Source organism: Bombina bombina, chromosome 3 (genome assembly GCF_027579735.1).
Source record: "Bombina bombina isolate aBomBom1 chromosome 3, aBomBom1.pri, whole genome shotgun sequence".
Classification (NCBI taxonomy): domain Eukaryota; kingdom Metazoa; phylum Chordata; class Amphibia; order Anura; family Bombinatoridae; genus Bombina; species Bombina bombina.
In genome coordinates this window covers 1,221,805,967-1,221,831,399 of record NC_069501.1, presented here as the reverse complement: position 1 = coordinate 1,221,831,399, position 25,433 = coordinate 1,221,805,967, and the positions used below count along the sequence as shown (strand labels likewise).

At 40.8% G+C, this 25,433-nt stretch overlaps 1 protein-coding gene across 1 annotated transcript in view; it reads left to right on the top strand.

The window, feature by feature from the left end:
- LOC128654662 (alkaline ceramidase 3-like) overlaps positions 1-24,620 on the top strand; it is a 138,469-nt gene extending 113,849 nt beyond the window's left edge. The window contains 5 exon segments of the mRNA XM_053708693.1: positions 3,971-4,017; positions 10,236-10,337; positions 21,412-21,516; positions 21,710-21,755; positions 23,732-24,620. Coding sequence (XP_053564668.1) covers positions 3,971-4,017; positions 10,236-10,337; positions 21,412-21,516; positions 21,710-21,755; positions 23,732-23,785 — 354 coding nt within the window. The 3' untranslated portion in view covers positions 23,786-24,620.
- The last annotated feature ends 813 nt before the right edge of the window (positions 24,621-25,433 follow it).

The window sequence follows — 25,433 nt, the reverse complement described above, 5'->3', positions numbered from 1 at the left end:
GCGATGAGAGAGGTATCCAAGATAATCCGTTGGGCGGAGGCCCACTCTTGTCATCTGTCAGCAATCCACATCCCAGGAGTAGAGAACTGGGAAGCGGATTTTCTAAGCAGACAGACTTTTCATCCGGGGGAGTGGGAACTCCACCGAAGGTATTTGCATCATTGATTCTCCGATGGGGCAAACTGGAATTGGATCTGATGGCATCTCGACAGAATGCCAAGCTTCCAAGATACGGATCCAGGTTGAGGGATCCCCAGGCCGAACTGATAGATGCCTTGGCAGTGCCTTGGTCGTTCAGCCTAGCTTATGTGTTTCCACCGTTTCCTCTCCTTCCACACTTGATTGCTCGAATCAAACAGGAGAGAGCTTCGGTGATCCTGATAGCGCCTGCGTGGCCACACAGGACTTGGTATGCGGATCTAGTGGACATGTCTTCACTACTGCCGTGGAAACTTCCTTTGGGACAAGATCTTCTCATTCAAGGTCCTTTCCAACATCCAAATCTAACTTCTCTGCAGCTGACTGCGTGGAGATTGAACACTTGATTTTATCAAAGCGAGGATTTTCTGATTCTGTTATCCGTACTTTGATACAGGCTAGAAAGCCTGTCACTAGAAAAATCTATCATACGATATGGCGTAAATATCTTTATTGGTGTGAATCCAAGGGCTACTCATGGAGTAAAGTTTAGGATTCTGTCTTTTCTCCAAGAAGGATTGGAGAAAGGCTTATCAGCAAGTTCCTTAAAGGGACAAATTTCGGCGTTGTCAATTTTATTTCACAAACGTTTGGCAGATGTGCCAGATGTTCAGTCTTTTTGTCAGGCTTTAACCACAATTAAGCCTGTATTTAGACCAATTACTCCTCATGGAGTTTGAATTTAGTTCTTTGTGTTCTTCAAGGAGTTCCGTTTGAACCTTTACATTCCATAGATATAAAATTATTATCTTGGAAAGTTCTGTTTTTGGTTGCTATTTCTTCTGCTCGACGAGTTTCTGAGCTTTCAGCGTTACAGTGTGATTCGCCTTATCTCATATTTCATTCTGATAAGGTGGTTTTACGTACCAAACATGGGTTTCTTCCTAAGGTTGTTTCGAATAAGAATATTAATCAGGAAATTATTGTTCCTTCATTGTGTCCTAATCCTTCTTCCAAGAAGGAGCGTCTGTTACATAACTTGGACGTGGTCCGTGCCTTAAAGTTTTACTTTCAGGCAACTAAGGATTTCTGTCAATCATCTTCATTGTTCATTGTTTATTCTGGAAAGCGTAGGGGTCAGAAAGCTACGGCTACCTCTTTCTTTTTGGCTGAGAAGTATCATTCGCCTGGCATATGAGACTGCTGGACAGCAGCCTCCTGAAAGAATTACGGCTCATTCTACTAGGGCTGTGGCTTCCTCATGGGCTTTTAAAAACGATGCATCTGTTGAACAGATTTGTAAGGCTGCGACTTGGTCGGTTCTTCATACTTTTTCCAAATTTTACAAATTTTATACTTTTGCTTCTTCTGAGGCTGTTTTTGGTTGAAACGTTCTTCAAGCAGTGGTGCCTTCCGTTTAGGTCTCTGTCTTGTCCCTCCCTTTCATCCGTGTCCTGTTGCTTTGGTATTGTATCCCACAAGTAAGGATGAAATCCGTGGACTCGTCGTATCTTTTAGAAGAAAAGGAAATTTATGCTTACCTGATAAATTGATTTCTTCTACGATACGACGAGTCCACGGCCCTCCCTGTCAATTTTAGACAGATTGTTTTTTATTATTTATAAACTTCAGTCACCTCTGCACCTTTTAGCTTTTCCTTTCTCTTCCTATAACCTTTGGTCGAATGACTGGGGGTGGAGGGGAAGGGAGGAGCTATATATACAGCTCTGCTGTGGTGCTCTTTGCCACTTCCTGTTAGCAGGAGGATAATATCCCACAAGTAAGGATGAAATCCGTGGACTCGTCATATCGTAGAAGAAATCAATTTATCAGGTAAGCATAAATTTCCTTTTTGTTTGAGCATTATCCGTTTGGCCTATGAGACAGCGGGACATAAGCCTCCTCAGAGGATTACGGCTCACTCAACTAGAGCTGTGTCCTCTTCTTCGACCTTTAAGAAAGAGGCCTCTGTATAGCAGATTTATAAGGCGGCTACTTGGTGCTCCTTACATACTTTTACAAAGTTTTACAAATTTGATGTTTATGCTTCGGCGAAAGCAGTTTTTGTGTGAGAGGTTCTGCAGGCTGTGGTGCTCTCAGTATAGGGTCTGCCTCTTTTTACCCATTTTTCATTCAGTGTCCTCTAGAGCTTGGGTATTTGTTACCACAAGTAATGAATGAAGCAGTGGACTCTCCTCCCAATAAGATGGAAAACATAAATTATGCTTACCTGTTTTCATTTCCATCTGTGGGAGGACAGTCCACTGCTTCTGCCCGTTTCTTCGGGGGCGGAGCTAAATTTTAATATTATTTTTCTGGCACCATTTAACCCTTGATATTTCTCCTACTATTCCTTGTTCCCTTGGCAGAATGACTGGGGGATGAGGGGAGTGGGGGAGGTATTTATTCCTTTGGCTGGGGTGTCTTTGCCTCCTCCTAAAAGTAGCCACCAAAAAGCAAGCACTATCCAGGGTTCTGAACCAAAAATGGGTCGGCTCCTAAGCTTTACATTCCTGCTTTTTAAATAAAGATAGCAAGAGAACGAAGAAAAATATGATAATGTGAGTAAATTCAAAAGTTGCGTAAAATTGCATGCTGTATCTAAATCATGAAGAAATGTGGTTTTAGCATCCCTTTAATGATGTGGAGATCGCCTAATTATGAGGCATGGAGTTTTCTCAGATTGGGTCATGTCTCTCTCTGGCTCCTAGAAAATCTGTTTTTCCAAAGATTTTCCACACGTTTGGAAGTTGTTTTTTTTCTTTCAGTTGTGTTCCTCTGATGTTTTTTCTTGACGTTTCTTTAGGATCTGTTGTATTCTTCAGATTTTGCTAGGTGGTCTTGTCAAGGGATAATCAGTTCCTTGAAGGGTTAAATGTATGGCTTTTTTCTCCAGTTCTTTTGCATAATTATTAAGACAATCTTTCTATTATTTTTATCTCAGCTTTAAGAATTTTCATTACTCTGCTTTCCTGTGAATCTCCCTTTTTTTCTGGGTTTTCATGAGCATAAGACTTTTTTTTTCTTCTTTCCTAGTATGATTTTGTCTAAAATTGTTTCTGCAAGAAATTTTTAATCAATAAATTATTATACCTTCCTTGAATCCTCTAGAGCGTTGAATATATTTCTTTAAGCTTCTAAGGATTGCAAACAGTTATTTCTCCAACATAGGTGTGTCCGGTCCACGGCGTCATCCTTACTTGTGGGATATTCTCTTCCCCAACAGGAAATGGCAAAGAGCCCAGCAAAGCTGGTCACATGATCCCTCCTAGGCTCCGCCTACCCCAGTCATTCTCTTTGCCGTTGTACAGGCAACATCTCCACGGAGATGGCTTAGAGTTTTTTAGTGTTTAACTGTAGTTTTTCATTATTCAATCAAGAGTTTGTTATTTTCAAATAGTGCTGGTACGTACTATTTACTCAGAAACAGAAAAGAGATGAAGAATTCTGTTTGTATGAGGAAAATGATTTTAGCAACCGTAACTAAAATCCATGGCTGTTCCACACAGGACTGTTGAGAGCATTAACTTCAGTTGGGGGAACAGTTTGCAGTCCTTTGCTGCTTGAGGTATGACACATTCTAACAAGACGATGTAATGCTGGAAGCTGTCATTTTCCCTATGGGATCCGGTAAGCCATGTTTATTACGATTGTAAATAAGGGCTTCACAAGGGCTTATTTAGACTGTAGACATTTTTTGGGCTAAATCGATTGATATTAACACTTATTTAGCCTTGAGGAATCATTTATTCTGGGTATTTTGATATAATAATATCGGCAGGCACTGTTTTAGACACCTTATTCTTTAGGGGCTTTCCCAAAGCATAGGCAGAGTCTCATTTTCGCGCCGGTGTTGCGCACTTGTTTTTGAGAGGCATGGCATGCAGTCGCATGTGAGAGGAGCTCTGATACTTATAAAAGACTTCTGAAGGCATCATTTGGTATCGTATTCCCCTTGGGTTTGGTTGGGTCTCAGCAAAGCAGATACCAGGGACTGTAAAGGGGTTAAAGCTTAAAACGGCTCCGGTTCCGTTATTTTAAGGGTTAAAGCTTCCAAAATTGGTGTGCAATATTTTCAAGGCTTTAAGACACTGTGGTGAAAGTTTGGTGAATTTTGAACAATTCCTTCATGTTTTTTCGCAATTGCAGTAATAAAGTGTGTTCAGTTTAAAATTTAAAGTGACAGTAACGGTTTTATTTCAAAACGTTTTTTGTACTTTCTTATCAAGTTTATGCCTGTTTAACATGTCTGAACTACCAGATAGACTGTGTTCTGAATGTGGGGAATCCAGAATTCCTATTCATTTAAATAAATGTGATTTATGTGATAATGACAATGATGCCCAAGATGATTCCTCAAGTGAGGGGAGTAAGCATGGTACTGCATCATTCCCTCCTTCGTCTACACGAGTCTTGCCCACTCAGGAGGCCCCTAGTACATCTAGCGCGCCAATACTCCTTACTATGCAACAATTAACGGCTGTAATGGATAATTCTGTCAAAAACATTTTAGCCAAAATGAACCCTTGCCAGCGTAAGCGTGGATGCTCTGTTTTAGTTACTGAAGAGCATGACGACGCTGATATTAATATCTCTGAAGGGCCCCTAACCCAATCTGAGGGGGCCAGGGAGGTTTTGTCTGAGGGAGAAATTACTGATTTAGGGAACATTTCTCAGCAGGCTGAATCTGATGTGATTACTTTTAAATTTAAATTGGAACATCTCCGCATTTTGCTTAAGGAGGTATTATCCACTCTGGATGATTGTGAAAATTTGGTCATCCCAGAGAAACTATGTAAAATGGACAAGTTCCTAGAGGTGCCGGGGCTCCCAGAAGCTTTTCCTATACCCAAGCGGGTGGCGGACATTGTTAATAAAGAATGGGAAAGGCCCGGTATTCCTTTCGTCCCTCCCCCCATATTTAAAAAATTGTTTCCTATGGTCGACCCCAGAAAGGACTTATGGCAGTCAGTCCCCAAGGTCGAGGGAGCGGTTTCTACTTTAAACAAACGCACCACTATTCCCATAGAGGATAGTTGTGCTTTCAAAGATCCTATGGATAAAAAATTAGAAGGTTTGCTTAAAAAGATGTTTGTTCAGCAGGGTTACCTTCTACAACCCATTTCATGCATTGTCCCTGTCACTACAGCCGCATATTTCTGGTTTGATGAACTGATTAAGGTGCTCGATAGTGACTCTCCTCCTTATGAGGAGATTATGGACAGAGTCAATGCTCTCAAATTGGCTAATTCTTTCACTCTAGACGCCTCTTTGCAATTGGCTAAGTTAGCGGCTAAGAATTCTGGGTTTGCTATTGTGGCGCGCAGAGCGCTTTGGTTGAAATCTTGGTCGGCTGATGCGTCTTCCAAGAACAAGCTACTAAACATTCCTTTCAAGGGGAAAACGCTGTTTGGTCCTGACTTGAAAGAGATTATCTCTGATATCACTGGGGGCAAGGGCCATGCCCTTCCTCAGGATCGGCCTTTCAAGGCAAAAAATAGACCTAATTTTCGTCCCTTTCGTAAAAACGGACCAGCCCAAGGTGCTGCGTCCTCTAAGCAAGAGGGTAATACTTCTCAGGCCAAGCCAGCTTGGAGACCAATGCAAGGCTGGAACAAGGGAAAGCAGGCAAAGAAACCTGCCACTGCTACCAAGACAGCATGAAATATCGGCCCCCGATCCGGGACCGGATCTGGTGGGGGGCAGACTCTCTCTCTTCGCTCAGGCTTGGGCAAGAGATGTTCTGGATCCTTGGGCGCTAGAAATAGTCTCCCAGGGTTATCTTCTGGAATTCAAGGGACTTCCCCCAAGGGGAAGGTTCCACAGGTCTCAGTTGTCTTCAGACCACATAAAAAGACAGGCGTTCTTACATTGTGTAGAAGACCTGTTAAAAATGGGAGTGATTCATCCTGTTCCATTGAGAGAACAAGGGATGGGGTTCTACTCCAATCTGTTCATAGTTCCCAAAAAAGAGGGAACATTCAGACCAATCCTAGATCTCAAGATCTTAAACAAATTTCTCAAGGTCCCATCTTTCAAGATGGAAACCATTCGAACTATCCTTCCTTCCATCCAGGAAGGTCAATTCATGACCACGGTGGATTTAAAGGATGCGTATCTACATATTCCTATCCACAAGGAACATCATCGGTTCCTAAGGTTTGCATTCCTGGACAAACATTACCAGTTCGTGGCGCTTCCTTTCGGATTAGCCACTGCTCCAAGGATTTTCACAAAGGTACTAGGGTCCCTTCTAGCTGTGCTAAGACCAAGGGGCATTGCAGTAGTACCTTACCTGGACGACATTCTGATTCAAGCGTCGTCCCTCCCTCGAGCAAAGGCTCACACGGACACCGTCCTGGCCTTTCTCAGATCGCACGGCTGGAAAGTGAACGTGGAAAAGAGTTCTCTATCCCCGTCAACAAGGGTTCCCTTCTTGGGAACAATTATAGACTCCTCAGAAATGAGGATTTTTCTAACAGAGGCCAGAAAGACAAAGCTTCTGGACTCTTGTCGAATACTTCATTCCGTTCCTCTTCCTTCCGTAGCTCAGTGCATGGAAGTGATCGGGTTGATGGTAGCGGCAATGGACATAGTTCCTTTTGCGCGCATTCATCTAAGACCATTACAACTGTGCATGCTCAGTCAGTGGAATGGGGACTATACAGACTTGTCTCCAAAGATACAAGTAAATCAGAGGACCAGAGACTCACTCCGTTGGTGGCTGTCCCTGGACAACCTGTCACGAGGGATGACATTCCACAGACCAGAGTGGGTCATTGTCACGACCGACGCCAGTCTGATGGGCTGGGGCGCGGTCTGGGGATCCCTGAAAGCTCAGGGTCTTTGGTCTCGGGAAGAATCTCTTCTACCGATAAATATTCTGGAACTGAGAGCGATATTCATTGCTCTCAAGGCTTGGCCTCAGCTAGCGAGGACCAAGTTCATACGGTTTCAATCAGACAACATGACGACTGTTGCGTACATCAACCATCAGGGGGGAACAAGGAGTTCCCTAGCGATGGAAGAAGTGACCAAGATTATTCTATGGGCGGAGTCTCACTCCTGCCACCTGTCTGCTATCCACATCCCGGGAGTGGAAAATTGGGAAGCGGATTTTCTGAGTCGTCAGACATTGCATCCGGGGGAGTGGGAACTCCATCCGGAAATCTTTGCCCAAGTCACTCAACTTTGGGGCATTCCAGACATGGATCTGATGGCCTCTCGTCAGAACTTCAAAGTTCCTTGCTACGGGTCCAGATCCAGGGATCCCAAGGCGGCTCTAGTGAATGCACTAGTAGCACCTTGGACCTTCAAACTAGCTTATGTGTTCCCGCCGTTTCCTCTCATCCCCAGGCTGGTAGCCAGGATCAATCAGGAGAGGGCGTCGGTGATCTTGATAGCTCCTGCGTGGCCACGCAGGACTTGGTATGCAGATCTGGTGAATATGTCATCGGCTCCACCTTGGAAGCTACCTTTGAGACGAGACCTTCTTGTTCAGGGTCCGTTCGAACATCCGAATCTGGTTTCACTCCAGCTGACTGCTTGGAGATTGAACGCTTGATTTTATCGAAGCGAGGTTTCTCAGATTCTGTTATCGATACTCTTGTTCAGGCCAGAAAGCCTGTAACTAGAAAGATTTACCACAAAATTTGGAAAAAATATATCTGTTGGTGTGAATCTAAAGGATTCCCTTGGGACAAGGTTAAGATTCCTAGGATTCTATCCTTCCTTCAAGAAGGATTGGAAAAAGGATTATCGGCAAGTTCCCTGAAGGGACAGATTTCTGCCTTGTCGGTGTTACTTCACAAAAAACTGGCAGCTGTGCCAGATGTTCAAGCCTTTGTTCAGGCTCTGGTTAGAATCAAGCCTGTTTACAAACCTTTGACTCCTCCTTGGAGTCTCAATTTAGTTCTTTCAGTTCTTCAGGGGGTTCCGTTTGAACCCTTACATTCCGTTGATATTAAGTTATTATCTTGGAAAGTTTTGTTTTTAGTTGCAATTTCTTCTGCTAGAAGAGTTTCAGAATTATCTGCTCTGCAGTGTTCTCCTCCTTATCTGGTGTTCCATGCAGATAAGGTGGTTTTACGTACTAAACCTGGTTTTCTTCCGAAAGTTGTTTCTAACAAAAACATTAACCAGGAGATTATCGTACCTTCTCTGTGTCCGAAACCAGTTTCAAAGAAGGAACGCTTGTTGCACAATTTGGATGTTGTTCGCGCTCTAAAATTCTATTTAGATGCTACAAAGGATTTTAGACAAACATCTTCCCTGTTTGTTGTTTATTCAGGTAAAAGGAGAGGTCAAAAAGCAACTTCTACCTCTCTCTCTTTTTGGATTAAAAGCATCATCAGATTGGCTTACGAGACTGCCGGACGGCAGCCTCCCGAAAGAATCACGGCTCATTCCACTAGGGCTGTGGCTTCCACATGGGCCTTCAAGAACGAGGCTTCTGTTGATCAGATATGTAGGGCAGCGACTTGGTCTTCACTGCACACTTTTACCAAATTTTACAAGTTTGATACTTTTGCTTCTTCTGAGGCTATTTTTGGGAGAAAGGTTTTGCAAGCCGTGGTGCCTTCCATTTAGGTGACCTGATTTGCTCCCTCCCTTCATCCGTGTCCTAAAGCTTTGGTATTGGTTCCCACAAGTAAGGATGACGCCGTGGACCGGACACACCTATGTTGGAGAAAACAGAATTTATGTTTACCTGATAAATTTCTTTCTCCAACGGTGTGTCCGGTCCACGGCCCGCCCTGGTTTTTAAATCAGGTCTGATAATTTATTTTCTTTAACTACAGTCACCACGGTACCATGTGGTTTCTCCTATGCTATTATTCCTCCTTAACGTCGGTCGAATGACTGGGGTAGGCGGAGCCTAGGAGGGATCATGTGACCAGCTTTGCTGGGCTCTTTGCCATTTCCTGTTGGGGAAGAGAATATCCCACAAGTAAGGATGACGCCGTGGACCGGACACACCGTTGGAGAAAGAAATTTATCAGGTAAACATAAATTCTGTTTTTTGTTTGCTCACTGTTCTGGTCTACATACAGGCAAGAAGACTACTGGTTCAATCAAGTGATTTTCATGAACTTTCTTGGTGACAGGGAAGTCTCCTCCTAGGCATATCTCAGCTCAATCTGTCAGTTAAGTTGATAAGTCTGTCATAAATTATGCATCCATTGGAACGGATGTGTAAATGTGCATACGTCTTAAAAGATTTTCTGTTTTGATGTTTTTGCTTTTGGGAAATGTTTTTTGTCAGGTAACTCCTACAGGCCGCAGATCCGGCAAATAGGAACTGCCTTACTCTGTCCCTCCCTTTCCTTTACATGGACTCTCAGCTTTATTATTGAATCCCACATGGTATGGAGTTCCTATGGACTCTTATCTTACAAAAGAAAACATCATTTATGCTTACCTGATACATTTATTTTCTTTCGGGATGATGAGTCCATAGGTGCCACCTGTTTCATTTCGCGAAACCTCTGTAGTTACTGCTTTTGTCTTTCCTCCATATCCATTTCCTTTTCTCTGCTCGACAACACGTTAAACTGAGGGGAGGTGGGAAGGGATTAAAGCTCTTCTGTGGACTCTGCCTACTCCTAGAGGCGGGAAGTATATCCCACATGTTATGGAATTCCTATAGACCAGTGATGGCGAACCATGACAGTCCAGATGTTTCAGAACTACATTTCCCATGATGCTTTACTGGACTTCAGAGTGCCTAGGCATCATGGGAAATGTAGTTCTGAAACATCTGGAGTGCCAAAGTTCGCCATCCCTGCTATAGACTCTTATCATCCCGAGCGAAAATAATTTATCCGGTAAGCAAACATTTTATTAGTGGAACAAGAGTACAACTTTGACTATGTATTTAACTCTCTTGCAGGATATAACACTAAAATTTTTGTTTGTTTTGACTATTGATGCTACCACCCTAAAAAGTAAGATTCCTAGAAAAGGGGTTTATAGAAGACGTATTTGCTCATGTCTAATTCAGCTGCTTTAGATGTCTCATTGGACATATGGAAATTTCATGCATTTTTAGACCAAGCATTACATTTGAATGAAAAACGCTGTTTTCTGTACCACAGGGTGTATCCATGGCTGAGAGGACTGGCTTACACATCTTTAGGTGTGTTTTTAATGGGGTTTGTGCTTTGGAATGTAGACAACATTTTCTGCGATACATGGAGGTAAGTGTTCACCACTGCTATTTTCTATTTCATAACAACTTAGAGCAACAGTAAACACCTTGAGATTTTTTTTATATAAGATGTTTAGTTACTTGTAATAAAACAACTTTGTAATATATGTTTACTATTTGTTTTGCCCCCTTCTCATGTAATTTAGCTCTGAAAATTGTAGGTTTGCTAGTTCTCAAAACTTGAAATGCACCTGTTGACTTATCAAGGCTAACACTTCTACTATCTGTCCCTAATTGGCTTTAACTGATAATACAGGTAAAAATCCCCAAATCCGTAATTCCAAAATCCAAACTTATTCTGAAATTCAAACTTTTTAATTCATTTTATTTAAAAAATAAAATGATCAAAAAAATACTTTTTCCTGTAAGTCACAATCTTCTCTGCCTGTTCCTTTGGTTTGTTTTTTGTGTTTTAAATAATTATAGACAATTGGTTGCATTTTAGAACAAAATATAAAGAAAATAATTAAACTGTGCCGTTCATTTAACAAATTTAAGCAAGTCAGGAGGTTTGCTTTTCCCAGAAAACCTCTGGATACACTGTTTCCAATGCAGCAAAGGATTCTGGGTAAGATATGCAAATGAGGTTTACTTTCTCACTTTTTTACTTCAGTCTGCTTTTACGCAGACTCCTTTTACACCATAGCATTGCTGTATACACAGCATTTAAAGGGACAGTATACTGTAAAATAGTTTTTCCCTTAATGTGTTTACAATTGCTTTTTTTACCAACTGCAGAGTAAAAAATGTATGAAAATTAGCTTTTTAAGGTTTATTTGTGAATATTAATGCTCTGATTTTGTGTTTTGAAGCCACAACCTAAAAAAATAGGTTGAGCTTGTAGGTATAATCAGATCTCATTACTGTATCACATTGTGCACATATACCTGCTTCTTTATCTTATATCTGTCCTTAAAACAATCACCAATACTTTGAGAGAACAATGGAAAATCAACATTTTATTACCTTATCTCTGCTTTATCACACTGGGAGTGTAATTTCTTCTGCTGGCTGTGTTTACAAAGCTTATCTATAGCTGGTACGCGCGGCCACAATATTCTATTCAGAATAGGTGGGGATACCACATGCTAAATTAACAATTTCAAATGCCAATATAAGGGTAAAGGAGCTACTTGTAAACAATTTAATACACTCCAGTAGGCAAAGTGGATCATTGGGAACAAATTAAAGGGGAGAACATTTTTGAGTAAACTGTCCCTTTAAGCTTAGCTACGGTTAGTACAGTGATTCAGACCATTCCAGGACAGCTGTTTCATGGTTTTTGCCACTCATCAGCTGGGAGTAGGTGAATCACTGCTGGGCGAAATACAACAACTTTTTATAAATAATTTAAAAAGTTGTTTGACTTTAAAGCAACAAATATTATTTCTGATGGTACTATGTATACAACAAGTATTAATTATAAAACTAAATTTAGGTTACTTCTATGAGCTGTATTATGACGTACATATTGCCTAAATAGCATAAGATATTGTTGTTTACACTTGGTTCCATCCCCTCTACAAACTGTCCCATTTATTTGAAGACATTTATTTAAAGACATTTATTTAAAGATGCAAATATTCTAAAATCCAAACCATTCTGAAATCCAAACCTTTTCTAGTCCCAAGCAGTTTAGATAAAGGATTTTCTACCTGTAACTGCAAAACAATGCACTTAACACTATAGACTGTAGCTAGCCTTGTTGTCTGCAAACTCAAGCCTGGATTAGCTTCTCCAAAGAAGGCAAATGATGGGTGGAGTTTGGCTGTTGAAAAACAATTGCAGCAAACAAGATGTTTGTTTTAGAAATATTTAGCCTTGGCTTATATGTTGTTCGATAGAAAGACAACAAAAGTCTTTTGTAATTACAAAGTTTTAACTGTCCCTTTATGTATTTAATCCCAAAGTGGGGGGTTGTACATAAAGGTACTGAAATGTTAATTTGCCATTGTTATCTCTAAGTATTTGTGTAATTGTATATAGAGAGACAAGATAAAGATGATTTTGTGTAAATATAGACAGATAAACTAGTAAGATCTGCTCTCCCTGCAATAGCAGAGACAGCTATTTCTTCTGTTATGTGTGATCAGTCCACGGGTCATCATTACTTCTGGGATATAACTCCTCCCCAACAGGAAATGCAAGAGGATTCACCCAGCAGAGCTGCATATAGCTCCTCCCCTCTACGTCAGTCCCAGTCATTCTCTTGCACCCAACGACTAGATAGGATGTGTGAGAGGACTATGGTGATTATACTTAGTTTTTATGACTTCAATCAAAAGTTTGTTATTTTAAAATAGCACCGGAGCGTGTTATTACTTCTCTGGCAGAGTTTGAGGAAGAATCTGACAGAGATTTTTTACTATGATTTTAACCGGAGTCGTTAAGATCATATTGCTGTTCTCGACCATCTGAGGGAGGTAAAGGCTTCAGATCAGGGGACAGCGGGCAGATGAATCTGCATTGAGGTATGTGGCAGTTTTTATTTTCTGAATGGAATTGATGAGAAAAGCCTGCCATACCGTTAAAATGACATGTATGTATACACTTCAGTATTCTGGGGATGGTATTTCACCGGAACTACTGTGTTAAAGGTCACTAATCCTTTTAATAACTATTCTCATGTTAAACGTTTTTGCTGGAATGTAGAATCGTTTACATTGCTGAGGTACTGTGTGAATAAATGTTTGGGCATTATTTTCCACTTGGCAGTTTTTTGCTTTAATTGTGACAGTTTCGTTTCTCTTCACTGCTGTGTGGGAGAGGGAGGGGCCGTTTTTGGCGCTCTTTGCTACGCATCAAAAAATTCCAGTCAGCTACTTTTATATTTCCTGCATGATCCGGTTCATCTCTGACAGATCTCAGGGGTCTTCAAACTTCTTTGAAGGGAGGTAAATTCTCTCAGCAGAGCTGTGAGAATTCTTATAGTGACTGTGTATAAAAAAAGATTATAACCAAGTTGTAAGTTTTTTGCTAGTGTGTTAAACATGTCTGACTCAGAGGAAGATATCTGTGTCATTTGTTCCAATGCCAAGGTGGAGCCCAATAGAAATTTATGTACTAACTGTATTGATGCTACTTTAAATAAAAGTCAATCTGTACAATGTGAACAAATTTCACCAAACAGCGAGGGGAGAGTTATGCCGACTAACTCGCCTCACGCGACAGTACCTGCATCTCCCGCCCGGGAGGTGCGTGATATTTTGGCGCCTAGTACATCTGGGCGGCCATTACAGATAACATTACAAGATATGGCTACTGTTATGACTGAAGTTTTGTCTAAATTACCTGAACTAAGAGGCAAGCGTGATCACTCTGGGGTGAGAACAGAGTGCGCTGACAATGCTAGGGCCATGTCTGATACTGCGTCACAGCTCGCAGAGCATGAGGACGGAGAGCTTCATTCTGTGGGTGACGGTTCTGATCCAAACAGATTGGACTCAGATATTTCAAATTTTAAATTTAAATTGGAGAACCTCCGTGTACTACTAGGGGAGGTCTTAGCAGCTCTCAACGATTGTAACACTGTTGCAATACCAGAGAAACTGTGTAGGTTGGATAAATACTTTGCGGTACCGGCGAGTACTGACGTTTTTCCTATACCTAAGAGACTAACTGAAATTGTTACTAAAGAGTGGGATAGACCCGGTGTGCCGTTCTCACCCCCTCCAATATTTAGAAAGATGTTTCCAATAGACGCCACCACTCGGGACTTATGGCAAACGGTCCCCAAGGTGGAGGGAGCAGTTTCTACTTTAGCTAAGCGTACCACTATCCCGGTGGAGGATAGCTGTGCTTTCTCAGATCCAATGGATAAAAAATTAGAGGGTTACCTTAAGAAAATGTTTGTTCAACAAGGTTTTATATTACAACCCCTTGCATGTATCGCGCCGATTACGGCTGCGGCAGCATTTTGGATTGAGTCGCTTGAAGAGAACCTTAGTTCCTCTACGCTAGACGACATTACGGACAGGCTTAGAGTCCTTAAACTAGCTAATTCTTTCATTTCGGAGGCCGTAGTACATTTAACCAAACTTACGGCTAAGAACTCAGGATTCGCCATACAGGCACGCAGGGCACTGTGGCTAAAATCCTGGTCAGCTGATGTTACTTCTAAGTCCAAATTACTTAATATACCTTTCAAGGGGCAGTCCTTATTCGGGCCCGGTTTGAAAGAAATTATCGCTGACATTACGGGAGGTAAGGGCCACGCCCTACCTCAAGACAAGGCCAAAGCTAAGGCTAGACAGTCTAATTTTCGTCCCTTTCGGAATTTCAAAACAGGAGCAGCATCAACCTCCACTGCACCAAAACAGGAAGGAGCTGTTGCTCGTTACAGGCAAGGCTGGAAGCCTAACCAGTCCTGGAACAAAAGCAAGCAGGCCAGGAAACCTGCTGCTGCCCCAAAGACAGCATGAACCGAGAGCCCCCGATCCGGGACCGGATCTAGTAGGGGGCAGACTCTCTCTCTTCGCCCAGGCCTGGGCAAGAGATGTTCAGGATCCCTGGGCACTAGAGATCATATCTCAGGGATACCTTCTAGACTTCAAATTATCTCCCCCAAGAGGGAGATTTCATCTGTCAAGGTTGTCAACAAACCAGATAAAGAAAGAAGCGTTTCTACGCTGCGTACAAGATCTGTTAACAATGGGAGTGATCCATCCGGTTCCGTGGTCGGAACAAGGACAAGGGTTCTACTCAAACCTGTTTGTGGTTCCCAAAAAAGAGGGAACTTTCAGGCCAATCTTAGATTTAAAGACTCTGAACAAATTCCTAAGAGTTCCATCGTTCAAAATGGAAACTATTCGGACAATCTTACCCATGATCCAAGAGGGTCAGTACATGACCACAGTGGATTTAAAGGATGCTTACCTTCACATACCGATCCACAAAGATCATCACCGGTATCTAAGGTTTGCCTTCTTAGACAGGCACTACCAGTTTGTAGCTCTTCCATTCGGATTGGCTACGGCTCCAAGAATCTTCACAAAGGTTCTGGGTGCCCTTCTAGCGGTACTAAGACCGCGAGGGATTTCGGTAGCTCCGTACCTAGACGACATTCTAATATAAGCTTCAAGCTTTCAAACTGCCAAGTCTCATACAGAGTTAGTTCTGGCATTTCTAAGGTCGCATGGATGGAAAGTGAGCGAAAAGAAGAGTTCTCTCTTTCCTCTCACAAGAGTTCCATTCTTGGGGACTCTTATAGATTCTGTAGAAATGAAGATTTACCTGACAGAAGACAGGTTAACAAAACTTCAAAATGCATGCCGCGTCCTTCATTCCATTCAACACCCGTCAGTAGCTCAATGCATGGAGGTGATCGGCTTAATGGTAGCGGCAATGGACATAGTACCTTTTGCACGCCTACACCTCAGACCGCTGCAATTATGCATGCTAAGTCAGTGGAATGGGGATTACTCAGATTTGTCCCCTACTCTGAATCTGAATCAAGAGACCAGAAATTCTCTTCTATGGTGGCTTCATCGGCCACACCTGTCCAGGGGAATGCCATTCAGCAGGCCAGACTGGACAATTGTAACAACAGACGCCAGCCTACTAGGTTGGGGCGCTGTCTGGAATTCTCTGAAGGCTCAGGGACTATGGAATCAGGAGGAGAGTCTCCTTCCAATAAACATTCTGGAATTGAGAGCAGTTCTCAATGCTCTTCTGGCTTGGCCCCAGTTAATAACTCGGGGGTTCATCAGGTTTCAGTCGGACAACATCACGACTGTAGCTTACATCAACCATCAGGGAGGGACAAGAAGCTCCCTAGCAATGATGGAAGTATCAAAGATAATTCGCTGGGCAGAGTCTCACTCTTGCCACCTGTCAGCAATCCACATCCCGGGAGTGGAGAACTGGGAGGCGGATTTCTTGAGTCGCCAGACTCTTCATCCGGGGGAGTGGGAACTTCATCCGGAGGTCTTTGCCCAAATACTTCGACGTTGGGGCAAACCAGAGATAGATCTCATGGCGTCTCGCCAGAACGCCAAACTTCCTCGCTACGGGTCCAGATCCAGGGATCCGGGAGCAGTTCTGATAGATGCTTTGACAGCACCTTGGAACTTCAGGATGGCTTATGTGTTTCCACCCTTCCCGCTGCTTCCTCGATTGATTGCCAAAATCAAACAGGAGAGAGCATCAGTAATTCTAATAGCACCTGCTTGGCCACGCAGGACTTGGTATGCAGATCTAGTGGACATGTCATCCTGTCCGCCTTGGTCTCTACCTCTAAGACAGGACCTTCTGATACAGGGTCCATTCAAACATCAAAATCTAACTTCTCTGAAGCTGACTGCTTGGAAATTGAACGCTTGATTTTATCAAAACGTGGTTTTTCTGAGTCGGTTATTGATACCCTGATTCAGGCTAGGAAGCCTGTTACCAGAAGGATTTACCATAAAATATGGCGGAAATACCTATACTGGTGCGAATCCAAAGGTTACTCCTGGAGTAAGGTTAGGATCGCTAGGATATTGTCTTTTCTACAAGAAGGTTTAGAAAAGGGTTTATCAGCTAGTTCATTAAAGGGACAGATTTCAGCTCTGTCCATCTTGTTACACAGACGTCTGTCAGAAAATCCAGACGTCCAGTCCTTTTGTCAGGCTTTAGCTAGGATCAAGCCTGTGTTTAAAGCTGTTGCTCCACCATGGAGTTTAAACTTAGTTCTTAACGTTTTACAGGGTGTTCCGTTTGAACCCCTTCATTCCATTGATATAAAAATGTTATCTTGGAAAGTTCTGTTTTTAATGGCTATTTCCTCGGCTCGAAGAGTCTCTGAGTTATCAGCCTTACATTGTGATTCCCCTTATCTGATTTTTCACTCAGACAAGGTAGTTCTGCGTACTAAACCTGGGTTCTTACCTAAGGTAGTCACTAACAGGAACATCAATCAAGAGATTGTTGTCCCATCCTTGTGTCCAAATCCTTCTTCAAAGAAGGAACGTCTTTTACACAATCTAGATGTAGTTCGTGCCCTCAAGTTCTACTTGCAGGCAACTAAAGATTTTCGCCAAACTTCTTCCTTGTTTGTCGTTTACTCTGGACAGAGGAGAGGTCAAAAAGCTTCTGCTACCTCTCTCTCTTTTTGGCTTCGTAGCATAATACGTTTAGCCTATGAGACTGCTGGACAGCAGCCTCCTGAAAGAATTACAGCTCACTCCACTAGAGCTGTGGCTTCCACTTGGGCCTTTAAGAATGAGGCCTCTGTTGAACAGATTTGCAAGGCTGCAACTTGGTCTTCGCTTCATACTTTTTCCAAATTTTACAAATTTGACACTTTTGCTTCTTCGGAGGCTATTTTTGGGAGAAAGGTTCTTCAGGCAGTGGTTCCTTCTGTATAATGAGCCTGCCTATCCCTCCCGTCATCCGTGTACTTTTGCTTTGGTATTGGTATCCCAGAAGTAATGATGACCCGTGGACTGATCACACATAACAGAAGAAAACATAATTTATGCTTACCTGATAAATTCCTTTCTTCTGTTGTGTGATCAGTCCACGGCCCGCCCTGTTTTAAGGCAGGTAAATATCTTTTAAATTATACTCCAGTCACCACTTCACCCTTGGTTACTCCTTTCTCGTTGTTTCTTGGTCGAATGACTGGGACTGACGTAGAGGGGAGGAGCTATATGCAGCTCTGCTGGGTGAATCCTCTTGCATTTCCTGTTGGGGAGGAGTTATATCCCAGAAGTAATGATGACCCGTGGACTGATCACACAACAGAAGAAAGGAATTTATCAGGTAAGCATAAATTATGTTTTCCTATTCAAAAATATAGCTAAAGGAGCAATTCCCCATACATTTTAAACTATGTTGCTGGTAAACCTGTTAAGGTGAAACCATTTTTAAAATGCACTGCCCCCCGGGGGCGGAGCCAGCTACCAAAGGAGTCAGACGTGCATGTCAAGAGCTCCTGGCTCTAATATGCTATAAATGGTGTTTATTTGTATTTAAAACAGCTATTTTTATACTCCTGGGGTCCCTTCTCTACCTAGCATTACCAGGGATGATAGAGATTCCCGGACAGTCTTTTCTAACTTTGTGACGAGATCAGAAGATTTGTTATGTCGGAGGCCCAGGATGAATGGAGGTTAGTTGTGACGTCGGAGGCCCAGGATGAATGGAGGTTAGTTGTGACGTCGGAGGCCCAGGATGAATGGAGGTTAGCTGTGACGCAGCTCCTGCATAACCACTTTGCCAGTTTAGCACTATTATTGAATGAATGCTGCTCGGGAGTAGTGGCAACGGATGTCAAACATACACGACCAGCTGATCAATCTGTCGCTCATGGTGGGCACCTCGCTATTGTACCCATTCACCAGGGTAACTATACTGATGCCCCAGCTCCTGGATCTGCATACTGCCATTCTGACCCCATGCGGCAGGGAGATGCTTATACTTACCGGGTTAGTGGATTGCCAAGTCGTACTGCCGGAATCGGGAGTTGTACTGATGCGGTTCCTGGTGCGGGGCCGTATGCGAGGTCGATGTGTCACGCAGGTGATCAGATCCTGTCGCAGGCGCTTTCTTTGAGCACTGGGCATGCAGCCTCTGTTGGTGTCCGCAGGGTTATGACTGTTCTCCCTTTTCTGTGTGATATCTGTGCTGGGCTGGATGTGACAAAGGCACAATTATCAGCTGATGTCTTGCTGTTGTGTGGATGCGGCGTCATTTATCCTTGCTGGGGGATTCTAATTCAGGCTCCCGGCCCTCTGTGCAGCGCAATCTTGTTGCTTTTTACTTGGGACCCAGGAGGTGCACTTTTATTAGTAGACTTCTTGATAAAAGCGGTATTGGATTGAAGATTGGATCATTAATAACCCTTCTCACATTAACAATCTGCACAGGTACGGTAGATTATACTGAGCGAATGTCTGTTACAAACAGCCGAAAATTGTTTCAGTCTGGCTATCTCAACATGGAGATCAATGGATCTGAGACTGTCCTGAACAGTTATACCACAATTTAATTGTGGTCTCAAGCGGAACAGTTATTATATATTTGTTTTCACTACTACTTACACTGTTGGACATTTCCCCTGTTTTCAGTAGCTGATCAATGGAAAGATATTTTTTATGGTTAAACATTGGGTTATTGTTTTTCTATCTGGTGGGAATGTATATACTTGTTGTTTATTGCATTTCTGTGTTAGGTGTTTTTAAACTTCATTGTTATCCGAGACACTTATATACACATAGTTAATAATGGGACAAGGATTCAAAATAAAATTCCATGATGGTAGGTGCTATAACCATTTGTCACCACTGGAGGGGAGTCAAAGCTTAGCCTAGGATTTAAGCAGAGGTTTTATGGGATCTTTTTTAATGTGGCACAGGCATATTATATTTGAGATACTTCACAGCTAAGTTAGGTATGCACTATACAATGAAGCTTTTCCTATTGACTCAGAATCCTCCTGTATATTTGCAGTTGGATCCTGGTTATAGTATAATTTGTTTACCTGTATCATTGTATTCTTGTGGGTAGTGTGCTGTCTGCGGCCGAGACAGCATGATGTGTCTGTATCAGTATACATGCATAAAGCTTTATTGTTGAGAGCCCACTGTTATACATAAAGGAGATAATTGATTAAATATGCCTTTACACCTGGAAATGATAGAATATTTGCGTAAGGATATTAGTTATTTCCTGATGTTTACTGTTAGCTATTACCCCTCAGCTTACACTCTGTATTGCTGATTATACGCACCTGCTTACGTGGAAATGGCAACCTTTATGTGTAAGGATCTTAGGCCCATGCTATTTGAAAAAATAGGAGAGTTAGGGCCCTGCAGATTGCTAATAGCTTTCCTTTAAAAGCTGTTTCTTATAGTAGGGCCAATTGTCTCCTCACTTGATAACCCTCTCATATGTCCAGCTGTATTGTAGTTTGCATCTTTAATGAACCTTATGTTTTTAGCATCCATAAGAGAGCCATTGTTCTGCTGATAGGTTGGTCTCCCCCCCCCCCCCCATGTTATTAAAAGGATAGTCTAGTCAAAATTTAAAATGTCATGATTCAGATAGAGAATGCAATTTTAAGCAACTTAGTAATTTACTCCTATTATTATTTTTTCTTTGTTCTCCTGGTATCTTTATTTGAAAAATCAAGAATGTAAACTTAGCAGCCGGACCATTTTGGTTTAGCTATGGGTAGCACTTACTGATTAGTGTTTAAATGTAGCCACCATTCAGCAAGCGCTACCTAGGTTCTGAACCAAAAATGGGCCAGCTCTTAAAAGGACACTGAACCCAAATTTTTTCTATCGTGATTTAGATAGAGCATGCAATTTTAAGCAACTTTCTAAATTACTCCTATTATCAATTTTCTTCATTCTCTTGGTATGCTTATTTGAAAAGCAAGAATGTAAGTTTAGATGCCGGCCCATTTTTGGTGAACAACCTTGGTTGTCCTTGCTGATTGGACAGCACCAATAAACAAGTGCTGCCTATGGTTCTGAACAAAAAAATTGCTGGCTCCTTAGCTTAGATGCATTTTTTTCAAATATAGATAGTAAGAGAACGAAGAAAAACTGATAATAGAAGTAAATTAGAAAGTTGCTTAAAATTGCATGCTCTATCTGAATCATGAAAGAAAGAAAAATTGGGTTCAGTGTCCCTTTAAGCTTACATTCCTGCTTTTTCAAATAAAGATACCAAGAGAACGAAGAAAATTTGATCTATCTGAATCATGAAAGTTTGATTTTGACTAGACTATCCCTTTAATAATAGTATAAAAATGCTTATGATGTAATAGTGTTACATATATGATGTGATTTCATTATTTGAGTTTTGTCTTATAATATCTATGTTTCAATAAACTGCTGGGTGTTTTATCTTACATTGGGTTTATCACTAAACCAATCTATTCTTTATCTTACAGTTACAGCATATCTAGGACAAACTGAAGTTTTTTTTGTACTATTTTCTAACTGGGTATTACTACATTTACAGTCATAAATTCTCGAATCACTCATCTTTCTGCTTCATGAAGATGTTTTTATGTTTAAAGTCACTAACAGTTGTGCAATATTTGCTAACGTATTTATTTATTTTCATAGGGGATTGCGACATAAGATGCCACCAGTAGTAGGAGCTGTAACACAGTTTCATGCATGGTGGCACATTTTGACCGGACTTGGTTCTTACTTACACATTTTGTTCAGGTACTTGACTTAATCTACTTAAAAATGTGTTTTCTATTACAAAAAATGATCATACGTTTTAACGTAAACTAGATGTTGGCAGCCTTTTACATTTAACTCCATGAAAAATACTTATTTTTATGCCACACTTATTTATATTGTTTCACTTGGCTGTCAGGTTGAGATTAAAATGTTCCATCTGTTTATTTTTCAGCTTATATACACGAACACTTTACCTTAAATATCGACCAAAGGTAAAGGTAAGTAGATACATAAAGCATCATGGCGTGTTCCGCTACTGAAAACAAATGAGTACAAGGTGAATTCTACAGAAACACCAGAATTTAACAGATCATACTTAGTTTTTTAACCCCATTGGCTGCTAGAGATGCATAGCTACAAATGGGTTATTATCTTTAAAGTGATGGTAAATTTTACATGCTTTAAAATCAGGTCCAGGTCCTAAGCGATATTTTAGATTTACTTTAATAGATCACTGAAGATGTGCTGTAATTTCCTTCTTATCTAGCCATTCCATTCTACTACCCTGCGCTCCGGTCGCCCACTTCAAAACGTCATATTTTTTATGAACTAATTGTTTGAACTGTTCCCCAATTGGTGCTCTAGCTACCAAAAAAATGCCATATGACTAAGGCTAGACCGCAGTTTGGAGAACAGCTCAAACAGCGTACAAAAAAATGAGTTTTTAAGTGAGCGGCTGGAGCACGCAAGGTATTAGAATCATTACTAGATGACAGGGAAAAACTATTTTTTTTCTATCATGATTCAGAAAGAGCATGCAATTATAAGCAACTTTCTAATTTACTCCTATTATCAATTTTCGTTCTCTTGGCATCTTTATTTGAAAAGCAGGAATGTAAGCCATATGTGCATATTCTTTTTATAAATATGAATATAAAAGTGTCTTAAAATTACGTGTTCTATCTGATTCTTGCCTAATAGGTGGTTATAAAATCATATCCTATATACTGTATATGTTTAAAGGTACAGTAAATAAGAATTGGTGAAAAATATTTTGGAGGTACATAAAGATTTAATAATAAAATGTTCTGTGACCATTTTCTTTTAGTATTATTACTTGACCTCCACAAAGGGGGTTAATACACAAGTACAGCTCGCCGTGCTATTGTTTTCCCCCTGTCTGCAGCTGTTTTCAGAGCAATATATTCTTTTAACCCTTTACGTGTGCACCCTGTGACAGACATGAACATTCACAGATCAGTGATGCTGACATCTTTTTCTCAGCTGTATTGTGCAATTCTGTTGAACACAAACAATACTGTGGGGGGGGGGAGGGGGTGTTATATTTGTGCAGTTTTATACTATGTATAAGTTTAACATAAATAAAAAAAAAAGAGCACATGGATGATAGAAAGTAGTGCGGCCAAGCTCCCCCTCTGTATCGTACATGCGCTAACCTGTAGTGCACAGTACACTGATCATTGAATCGCCTCTCTCACAGGATGCGTTTAGTATGAAGATGTGGAAATTGATTGACCGTTACTAGTAAGGGGTTAAAATAAGAATTGTTTTGAGGATAGCTGCAGACACAGGAGGAAAATAATTTGTATGGTTAATTGTAGTGACTGCTACTGTACTTGTGCCCACAAGTTTTAAAGGGACAGTCTAGTCAAAATTAAACTTTCATGATTCAGATAGGTTATGTAATTTTTAAATACATTTCCAATTTATTTTTATCATCAAATTTGTGTTCTCTTGGTATTCTTTCTTGAAAGCTAAAATGTAAGTGCCAAAAGGACTGAGATAAGGGGGCAGTCTGCAAAGGTTTAGATACAAGGTAATCACTTTTAAACAATAACAATTCTGGAGTACACTGTCCCTTTAATGTGTCTTTAAAGTCAGCTCTATTACTGGTCCTGAGTTGTTAGTGACTGCTGAGCAAATCAGAGGCAGCATATGTGCATAGCCACCAATAACCATCTGTGCTCAGGATCAGAAGCTGGTTTTAAACGTTGAATCACTTTGCAGAGCTCTGTTCATGCAGCTGCCTTATAATAAATGTTCTGGCACACTATAAAGCATTTAATTGCCTCTCCTTTGTATCCCTCTAAATGTTAGTGTGTTATATAAATCCCTTTTCATCTTTTGTTGCTTTATGTCTAGATTTGTCACTTTACTGGCACAGGTTAATTTACCCTTTGTAACTGAAGGGTACAGCACGTTAACGTCGTCTATATATCTTTGTTTTTCACAGTTCTTTCTTGGAATGTGGCCTGTGATCATGGTAGAAGCACCCAAACATCTCTAATGAAAGTGAACCTACAGACATTCCGCAGTTGTTTATGCAGAAAATGAGGACGCACCTAATATATTCTATGCAGTAAACTGAACTTAAATATATGCACATATATTTTTACAGTATGTGTGTTTGTGCACACGACTAGATACTGAGGTATGCCAAGCCTTGCACTGGTACATCAGGAATGAAGAACACCAATGTCTTCTAGACTGTTTAATTTTTATTTTTTTTCTCTAAGCTGTCAAAATATTTTACCTATTTTTTTTTATTTTTTTTTTCTAAAATAGCGCATGACAGTGACTTCTTATTTTTATTTTTTATGGTTAGTGGCCACAAAAATAATATAAAGCCATAAAGACAAAATGAACGTAAAGAGCATTGCTGTCTTAGGGACCAAACTGAGAAAAAGAAACGCAAACCCCTAACACAAATAATTGTCTACTTACAACCATGCTCATCTGGGAAGATATTAACGCACAAGACCTTATTTCTTATTAACGTGAAGAAGCATTGGCAATGACAATTAAAGTGACATCAGATCATACAGTTTATTTAACCCTTTGATTTACGAATCTGCTCTCAAAGTGCTGGTGAAAAGACTAAACTGTCTGTATGCACCTGGCGGTGGTTTTGGATTGTGCATGCTCGAGATAATGAGCACAGAAGCGTTTAGAACGTGTACTTTTGGGTCACTGCGGTAATAATCAATCTAAAAACGCCAGGTCTATTTACCTGATACAGAACTCTTTTCATAGATATGTGCCATGTTTGCATATAAACTTTTTTTTTTTTTGCTTAAAAACAGTGCCTAACTTATTTTCTTAATAAATTTGTGCCTCATTTATCAGAGTTTATTTTTTTTTTTTATTAAAACCAATTTATTTATGATTTTTATTAAGGACAATAGATGAATTCTGGTAGCAGGGATACTTTTGTAGTGTAAAATCTATGCAAAGTCTATTGAGTTTAACCTATACAGGTGACCAACTTAACACAAGCAAACACATCGCTGAATTCTGTTTATAGCTAGAAATGTATCTAAGCCATTTTTAAATGTATCTAAGGTATTGGCATTTACTACCTCCCAAGGCAATGCGTTTCACAATTTGATTGCTCATTTACGTTGCTGGAGATTAAAGTAGTTTTAGAATGTTACATTTCTTCTTGAAAAATTGTTTAACCTGACATTTACTGCATTTATTTCGTTTGGTGATACAAAGGATTTGTTGGCCTATATTAACTTTTATGTATTGCCAATTAATTTTGCAATTACATAACTTCCACATTGAACCACTGGTTATCACAGGCTAAACACACACACAAAAAGAGAATTTCTTTTAAAAATGCTCTAATTAAAAAAGGTTTCTTTTTTTCACTAAAATCTCCCTTTAAAAAGACAAAAACACAATTGTTTTTCTTGTTGCATCTAAATGAGGAAACATTAAAATGTGGTGTTTTTTTTTTTTTTTTTAATGGATGTTCCTATACTGATAGACTTTTTTTTTTTTTTTTTTTAAGATGCTTGTTCGGTGGGTCACTGCCCACCAACCAAGCCGTAGAGGATCTTTTTCAGCCAGTGAGCAATCGGGCCCTTAGGCCCACTTTGTTTAGCATCAAAATAAACAGCTTTAAAGGGTCATGAAACCAAAAAGTTGTT